At 41.2% G+C, this 9387-nt stretch overlaps 1 protein-coding gene across 7 annotated transcripts in view; it reads left to right on the top strand.

The window, feature by feature from the left end:
• Positions 1 to 5642, top strand: part of tent5ab (terminal nucleotidyltransferase 5Ab) — a 5673-nt gene extending 31 nt beyond the window's left edge. The window contains exons 1-5 of one of the 7 annotated variants that reach the window (XM_053483134.1): positions 1 to 105; positions 370 to 806; positions 1833 to 1928; positions 2615 to 3018; positions 3905 to 5642. The exon at positions 1 to 105 is cut by the window's left edge and continues 31 nt beyond it. In XM_053483134.1, the coding sequence (XP_053339109.1) occupies positions 2617 to 3018; positions 3905 to 4705 (1203 nt within the window). In that variant the 5' untranslated portion in view covers positions 1 to 105; positions 370 to 806; positions 1833 to 1928; positions 2615 to 2616 and the 3' untranslated portion in view covers positions 4706 to 5642. Of the gene's footprint in view, positions 106 to 369; positions 807 to 1832; positions 1929 to 2567; positions 3019 to 3904 lie in introns of all 7 variants that reach the window. The other 6 variants (XM_053483137.1, XM_053483139.1, XM_053483140.1 and 3 more) reach the window with 6 other exon arrangements.
• The last annotated feature ends 3745 nt before the right edge of the window (positions 5643 to 9387 follow it).

Raw genomic sequence — 9387 nt, 5'->3', positions numbered from 1 at the left:
CAACGCACACACACACACACACACACACACACACACACACGTTGGTAATCTTTTGGAATCCTGATCATCAGTCTCACGGCAGTTAACTGCATATAGTATCGAGGTGTAAGTAAATATATGATCATTTATGCACCTTTATGCTCATTTGTGTTTGTCTGAAGTTGATTAAATGATGAGTAACGTTACAGTTGAAACTTACAGAATCTGTGATAATGAACACTTCGACAGGATTCAATACAGACAAATGTGTGTTATTTATGATTTAATAGATTTTCTGAGGTTTTTTCTTTCATTTTTAACACAAATAAAATTAAAACAGGGAATCACCTTCTGAAATCCCCACATGTTATTTCTCTCTTTTTCCTCTAGAGGGCCCTGCAGCACACTTTCTCTCCTATTCACCCAATAAATAAAAAGTGCTGTAGTTAATATTTTTATTTTTATTATCATTTGTAAATTAGGCAGTGATAACCTTAAATGTTACTACAAAATAATCTTATGCAGATAATTTTAACTTAAAAAATCAAATTTTGCTTAATTCTTGTTTTTAACAGAATTTATCAGTGTAACAATAAACAAACATGCATTACTGATGATGCAAAGCAAAAAAAAAAGAGGAAGAAAATTATTTAAATTAATTAAACGTAGCCGTGTTTATCAGAAGTGGGTGGGGCTTCACCTATGCCACTTGGCTATTGGCTGAATGAGCTGTCGATCACAGCTTCAAGACTTTGCAAGAGTAGAGTGAGAGAAAGAGCAGACGAGTGGAGGAGAAGCGTGGAGGAGACACAACTGACTACATAGAGGTACACACACACACACACACACACATACACACACAAGGCGAGATTAACTAACACTGTGTTTAATGTTCAAATGAAATGTTTTTATAATTATGCACACACTGACATACAGCAGACCAACACACACACACACACACACACACACACATACACATACACACTCATACTGTATTAATATAGTGTACAGGTGCTAATTCAGTAGTGTAAAAGTTCCACACTGTCTGTGTTTATTAACATGCAGAACTTTATTTATTACCTGTATTATTACTGCACACGTTAATCAACACTGCATGTTGTAACTCAACACTGTGTTAATTCTTGCAGAATGCAAACCTTAATTACCATATCATATCAGGTCTACACTCCACTGTAGCTCTTAATTCAGCTGGGTGAGTGTGTGTGTGTGTGTGTGAGAGTGTGTGTGTGTGTGAGTGTGTGTGAGTGAGAGTGTTAACTCTAGACTGTGGCTTGATTACTTCAGTGCTGGAGGTGTTAATATAATCCTGAAAGTGTTAATTAATATAATACAGCAGAGTCGTTAGTGCAGAACTCTGAGTGTTTGTACTTTAAGTTAATACTGTACATGTTAGAGTTCTTCGATAAATTCTACACTCCAGGTGTTAATGCTGTAGTCTAGACGCTCATTAGAATTAACACAAGCCATTATTTCTACACTCCGTCTGTTTATTTATACTGAATTATACCTGCAGCTGCACCGGGTGTACAAACTTATGCATTTATTCTCCTAATTCAGCAGCAGAAGTGTTAAGGGTCTAGGTGTTAATTCTGCACCCCGCTGGTTTCCTGTGTACGTGTGTGTTTGTGTATATACGTGTGTGTGTGTGTGTGTGTGTGTGCGTAATAAACGCAGAAAAATTGAGGATGTAAGTGACGAAACAAAAAGACAAACAGAGCTGCAGTTACTGTAACACAGCATCCAAAGTATTGGCACCCCTTTACCTCACCCACCGCAGAATTTGAATCCAGTATTAACTTTTGTCTTCATCATCACTGTCCTTCTCCCTCCAGCACTGCAGTCATGTAAAGGCGAACGGAGAGGACGTCCACTGAAGACCGTCCTGCGTTACAGTAAAAAAAAAAAAGAAAGAAAAAAGTGAGGAACAGGTAACACACACACACACACACACACACACACACACACACACACACCAGGAAAGTGCAAATTACATGTAATCGGTCGCAGTTCACTAACTAATTAAAACATCTCCTACAGAACATTTCCACCTTTTAGCCTCAGACTTGAGACCACTGACTGAGCGAATTATTACTTCCACAGAATACGACTCTAATCTCAGCTCGTAATCAAACCTGTTAAAGTGAATCAAAGTGTGTGTGTTTGGATTTATTTGACCCATCGATCAGTTCACTGTTGAGAAACATGAGGGCCACAGTAACACACATTTGTGATTCTTTATAATTCTTCATATAACATCTTTAATTAGAATTTATATGATTTTTACACTTTACAGTTTATTATTCTAAGAAAGAAAGCGATTTGGTTTTTGTTGGCTAGGCCAGCCTAGGTCCTGTCTACAAATTAACGGTACTTGTATTTTTTTTTTAACGGTTTAACAGAATTGTCTTTTTCACCCTTTCATTACTCACTGAACCTTTTAAATCAATTAGTTTGAATTACTGAAACAGTCTTTAATTAAAAAGAACCGATTCATTTTGCCAGTTTAATCCCTAAAGAAATTACTAACAACTTTATTTTTAACTGAAATGTGACAATACTTTATTAAGAATCTGTTTGGTGAGCCTCGTTAAACTCCTCGTTAACTCTTCTGAAGACATGGACGAGGAGTGGAAGGAGAGGAAGCGCAGCAGATACTGCATGCTGAACTGGGAGCAGGTGAAGCGCCTGGACACCGTCCTCACTGAGTCCATCCCCATCCACGGCCGCTGGAGTTTCCCCACGCTGCAGATGAAACCGCGGAACATCGTCAAAGCCGTGCGGTGCAGAATGGCCGAGCGGAACATCTGCGTACGCGAGGTTCGGCTGAACGGCTCGGCCGCCAGTCATGTCCTGCAAGAGGACAACGGCTTAGGGTACAAAGACCTGGACCTGATCTTCTGCACCGAGCTAAAGGACGAGCTGCACTTCCAGACTGTTAAAGACATCGTGCTGGATGCTCTTCTGGACTTTCTGCCAGAAATAGTGAACAAGACCAAGATAACGCCGCTCACGCTCAAGGTAACTCAGCTCCGTCCCAAATGCAATTTTGTATTTTACCAGAATGTGGACACGTTTATGAAAAGCCTCAAATGCTAGAGCAGAGAAAAAGTGTTGTAATGAGACGTGATGTTCGCAAAAATTCTGTTGTCCAAGGTTCATGTGGAGTTTTTACTGATGTGTGTAGAGTGCTCAATGTGAAAATGCTGTTAGAGAGAATTTATCGACACCTTCTGTTATAACACGTTAGAGAACTTGTGGCTATGTGGAAGGAAGCGGAAGCGATAAGGGAGAGAAAAACACAGGGTTCTGCTTTCACAAGTCGCTCCTGAGTGTAGATGAAGAGCGATAAGTTCGCCACTTCACGGCTGTCTGTCTGAGCTGTAACCCGGTGCACTTCACACTGTATGACCTCTGAAATAAAAACATGCCTTTACTGCTGAGTTCAAAGCAATAAACTCATCTCTCTCTCACGCGCACTCGCTATTTCTTGTCATTTTTCATTTTTGGGACTCATGCTGTGTCACGTTCTCTAATGTGTGATCATCATGTGATGGAGGAACAGATCTCACAGACATGACGTCATCGAGTGACTCGATATTCCTGCAGAGAGTTAGCGCTTTTATTAGCGACATTCAGTTACGGGTTCTACACTGCTGTGAGCTCTCCTCCTTGAGAAAAGAACATGTTAAAGAACCTGTCATGGATTTGTGAATGTACATATCTCAACACTTCCTTGACATTTCTATTTTTCTTTCTCTGTTTCTGTCTGTTTCTCAATCTACTTCCTTTTCTCTCTCTATTCTTTCCTCTTTTTCCATCTGTACGCATGTCTCTCTCTTTAGTGCATATGTCTTTATATGATTCTTTATCTGTTTCTCTTTCTTTCTGTCTCTCTCTGTCTCAGGAGGCGTACGTTCAGAAGATGGTGAAGGTGTGTAATGACTCGGACCGCTGGAGTCTCATCTCTCTGTCCAATAACAGCGGGAAGAACGTGGAGCTGAAGTTTGTTGACTCCCTGCGCCGTCAGTTTGAGTTTAGCGTTGACTCCTTCCAGATCCGCTTGGACTCGCTCCTTCTGTTCTATGAGTGCTCTCTGGAGAATGTGATGAGCGTCTCGTTTCACCCGTCCGTCCTGGCCGAGAGCGTGTATGGAGATTTCGCAGGGGCCCTCGATCATCTCCGACGGCGTCTTATCGTCACGCACAACCCTGAAGAGATCCGCGGAGGCGGCTTGCTGAAATACTGCCACCTGCTACTGCGAGGCTTTCACACCCCACACCGCCGCGAAAAAGGTGACTACCGTGAGATGCTGCAGCGCTACATGTGCTCGCGCTTCTTTATCGACTTCCCACGTGCGTCCGAGCAGCATCGCAAACTCGAGTCGTACCTCCAGAGCCACTTCGTCGGACAGGAGGAGTGCAAGTTTGCGTACCTGAACATGCTGCATGACGTGGTGCGCGAGAGCAGCGTGTGTCTGATGAACCGCGAGAGATGCCGAGTGCTCGAGATCATCGCCGCGATGGCGGTTAGAGCGCTGGCCGAACATAGCGACGTCCCAAATGTGGAAAACGTCACATGCTACTACCAGCCCGCTCCGTACGTCAAAGATGGGAACTTCAGCAACTACAGCGTGGCTCAGGTGCAGAGTGTGTACACCTGCGAAACCGACCAATCAGGACAAGTTTGGGTCTGTTTATTTATGTGAGAGAGAATGTGCTGAAAACATGGTGTCCGTGTCAACCAGTCAGAGTGGAGCTCTTGATGGGCAGAGCCACAGACCAATCAGAACGAGGAAGATCAAAGCCAGATGTTTATGGAAGCGAAAGAAAAACTAACTAATCAGAGAGCAGTGATTGTACAATGGACCAATCAGGTTTGGTTTGATCTGCGCCGATCCTTTATACCTGACCGACACAGTCAATTCAATTTGAATTCATCAGAAGCAACCAATCACAGAGCAGGATCCATGTGGTGGTCAGAACCACATACACTGTTTCTTCATGTGCTTCAAAAAAACATGGAGCAGGATTTAAACTTAGAACCATGTGTGATAGATGGAGGAAAGGGCTAGTTAGGATGGAGGCTGATTTGAGACGCGAACATTTTAATATTATTGGTAGAGGATTAATAGCGGGTCCTTTTGTTTTGGGATCTTCTGAGACGACTGTGAAGCATAAAGCAGGGATCTTATGATCAGAGCAAAATCAGTGGTCTCCAGGACCTTGGTCCTGGCTTGCTTGTTCTAAAGGTATGGAGAAGAATTCTAGTCCACACCTTTCTGGCTTTAAAGAACTTTCATAATTTTTTTTTTTTTTACGCAAGAAAGCAAAAAGAGGGAGAACGTGATGGTTGGAGACGAGAACCGAGAGAGACAGAGGAGTGAGGGAGAAGAGAGAAGGTCACTCGGTTCAGTTTCCAGTTGATGCCAAAATCTGAAGAAACAGCCGTCACACCAGCAACATGAGCCTGAGAGCTAGAACCGAGCTCTGATTCTGATTAGGAGAATAAAGAGGGAGGACACAGAGTGTGAGAGAGAGAACATACCGGATCGAGTGCGAACATGTCACGTCAGCACGTGTTCACGTTTTAGCATTAGTCAAACTCAAATACGCACGATACATTAAAGTCAATCGTTTCACAGATCTGAGATTTTGAGGTTGTCATTTTTTTGGTCAATACACAAATACACCTGTCCAGAATGTTTTACATCTATAAATTATATTCTTGTACACACACACACACACACACACACATATATTTACTCATATTTTTGCCAAAAATCTCTCAGAACGCTCATTATATTAATGCGGCTTATTCACTGATGCAATGTAAATATTTACTTTTTTTTCCTTTAGTAGCATGTGGTCTGGAAAACATGATATAAATCCAGATGTGCTTCTTTACTCCAGATGTGTTCCGATGATAAAATGGACAAAAGACTGACGAGACTCAAACAGTTTTACAAACACCAGTGTGTGTAGATGGACGTCTGCGACTCTTTAAGTGCCTGTAGTGATGATGAAGGCGGCGGTATGAAGGGACTCGCTTTACACTTGTCAGTTGCCACTTGACAACTTCTCAGTTATTAGCGTTATTATATTAGTATAATACAATATTTCAGCGGGGTCTACTCTGCTCATCTGCAAGGGCTGTTAATTGCATAAACAAAAGATGTGTGTGTGTGTGTGTGTGTGGTGTGTGTTACTCTCGGACACTCACCTCCTTCTGCGTGACCTCGGCGAACTCCAGCTAAGCTCAGATTAGCGCGTAGAGCCGATGAAGGAGAAGATGAAAGTCATTTCCATGGGATCACGACACAGAATCTGAAGCGACCATACACTAAAAGTTTTCAAGTACAGAACTCTGGATTCTGATAAGTGGGAGGGTGTTGATTAATTCTCTCTAACAGCAGCTCTGACTTTAATAATAACGCTCTTCTTCTGATGTTAAAGTTTCCATGGCAACAGCTCACACGATGTTGATGATAAACAGATTTTATGCGAAGTTTTCTCCAGGATAAGGAGACATTTCTGTAAGATGTAGTGGAAGGAGTCTCCGGTGTTAGCAGTGAGCTTTCATGAAAGATAAACCAGACACTGATGATGGAGTTAGACACGCCTCTGAGAAACTGAATGTGTGTGATGTGAATCCATAACATTCACCACTTTTTACTCGTCCATTTGTCACTCTTTTTTTTGTTTTGCCGATCTGGAAGTATAATTGCATTCTTTTCTAATGCTGTGAAAAGATAATGAATGTTTGCAAGAAGTAATAAAAGTCTAGCTTTATTTTTATTTCCGAGATCATTCTGGTGTGTACATATATATTTACAGAGTGTGTATTTGTGCAATCGTGTCTATATGTGTAATATGTCTACAACACAGGGTTTACTTTTTAACTGAAATTAAAGTGCCCTTGAAATCATCAGAATGTCGTGATTTGAGTTTTTTTTTTTTTTAATATCACATGTCTGGTCCTGTATCTCCTAGTGAGTAGGGCGAGGGGTTTGGGACTACATACATAGTTCTACACACACTCACACACACACACACACACACACACACACACTAAGCTCGCTTCTTGTTGTTAATCTGTATATTAGATGAGTGTGATGCGTACTGAGATACAGAATGCAGAAAACAGGGAGTAGTGAAGAGGAAGTAGGCCACCTACGGTACTTCTGGGGCTAAGGGCACTTCAGTGAGAATGAGAGAGGGGTGAGGGTGTACAAGACCTACATTATCTCATTACGCCACTGTGGAGATTGTGCTATATTTAGGGTTTCGTGATGATCACATTAACCCGCATCCTCTAATCTAATGAACTGCTTAACAGTCGAGAGAAAGAGAGAGAGAGAGAGAGAGAGAGAGAAATCTAGACAGACAGACAGGTAGGATATGAGTAAGAAATGAAAAACTAAAAATTCTTTAATTATTCACCTTGTTCTTAGGTCAGAAGCTACAGAGATAGCTAATAATCTGTGGTGATTAACATTAAACCCACTAAGAGGTGAAGTGAGTAATGTGTGAATATTTGGTTACAGCACCACTTGTTGGGGGACGATGATGGGAGGAGGGTCATATATTAGGCAGCGAGTGAACAGACAGTTTTTAAAGTCGATGTGTTGGAATCAGGAAAAATGAGCTAGTGTAAGGATCTAAGTGACTTTGATAAGGGCCAGATGGTGACGTCTAGACGACTGGGTCAGAGCGTCTCCATAACTGCAGCTCTTGTGGGATGTCTCCAGTCCTGCCAATGAAGCTCCAAGAAGGGAAAACTAATGGACTGGGGATAGGGTCATGGGCGGCCAAGGCTTACTGATGCTCGTGGGTGTGAAGCCTGGCCCGTGTCATCTGATCTAATAAAAGCTCTACTGTAGATCAAACTACTGAAAAAGTGAACGCTGGCTCTGACTGAGGGGAGTCAGAACACAGTGCGTCACAGTTTGCTGTATATGGAGCTGCGTAGCTGTGGATCAGGCTGACCCGTATCCTCCACCAAAAGCTCCTACACTGAACACATTGTTCAGGAATAGTTTGAGGAACATGACAAAGAGTTGACTCCGCTTCCAACTTCAAGTCCATTTGAGCGTCTGTGGACACCTTCGGATATCTAGTAGTCCAGGCCTCATCGGGTCAGGGCTGTTTTTAAGGCAAAAGGGGAATAATGTTATAACTGGAGTGTAGTGCAATCACACATGGGGCAAATTATTTCTCTAAAGTTTATTACGATACTAAAATAAACAAATCAAAACATTTGGTCTTTACATGACAGATCAGTGTTCTCTGGATCTTCTCTGATTTCACTTGCTTTTTGTATTTCTCTAAAGAGCAGCTGAAGGAAAAAAAAATCATGAACAAATTTATACCAGTGTAACTTCTGTATGTGTTTATTTTAAAAATCGCTTGGCTAATCGCCCTGGTCACACGTCGCCCTTGCTGCTTGTGACAAACACACATTGTTTACTTCCTGAATGTATATTGTTAATATTAAGGCATTAATGTTTGTGTTGTACTGCCCCCTAGTGAGAGGAATGTGACATAATTATTCTTATTTTAGATTATCATACACAATTCTTTACTTATATTTATTTCATGTTTTCAGTTAAAAACAAGTCTTTGTGTAATTAAAACTTAGAACATTTTCAGTTATTAAACCCCAATCCTTATATTTATTAATGAATACTCCTCACACGTTTATTTATTACCCATTTATTAATTTTTCATTCATTTCATACCGCTTGTTAAGAGTCGCGGAGTGCCTGGAAACTAGGGGCACGATTCGGGGTAGACCATAGACAGAAAGGGTGCCAATCCATCACAGGCCACACACACACACACACACACACACACACTGTCAATTTGGGAACAGTGGGAGGAAACCAGAGTACCCGGAAGAAACCCACCAAGCACGGGGAGAACATGCAAACTCCACACACACACCCCTGACGGTGCAAGTGGACAATGCTAACTCCTAGACTGCCTTATTATCTATTTATTTGAAATCCAAATTAAGTTAAATAAAATCCAATCAACTACATCTAATCTGTCTGCTATTGGTATTAAGTACATTTTTTAAATGTTTCAAAAGATTTGCAATACCTCAGAAAAATGTATTAGAATAAATAAAAGAGATAATGTATCATACTAATGGTTACAGTTATATTTATAATTTACCAAATATTTCTCCGGTATGCTGCAATTGATAAAAAACAAACTCTGATGATGATGGAGAAGTTGCAGCTCGCAGGGTTAGACTCGTATGGTGTTTCTCATGAAAACACACACACACACACACACACACACACAGCTTGTTGTATAAAAGATGCAAATTTTACAAAAAAATCTGTTTCTAAACAACTATTTTGGTGCTTAATGACATCATTAA

This window comes from Clarias gariepinus, chromosome 22 (assembly GCF_024256425.1).
Source record: "Clarias gariepinus isolate MV-2021 ecotype Netherlands chromosome 22, CGAR_prim_01v2, whole genome shotgun sequence".
Classification (NCBI taxonomy): domain Eukaryota; kingdom Metazoa; phylum Chordata; class Actinopteri; order Siluriformes; family Clariidae; genus Clarias; species Clarias gariepinus.
Note: the sequence above shows the minus strand (reverse complement) of the source record. Positions and strands in the feature narration are given on the sequence as shown.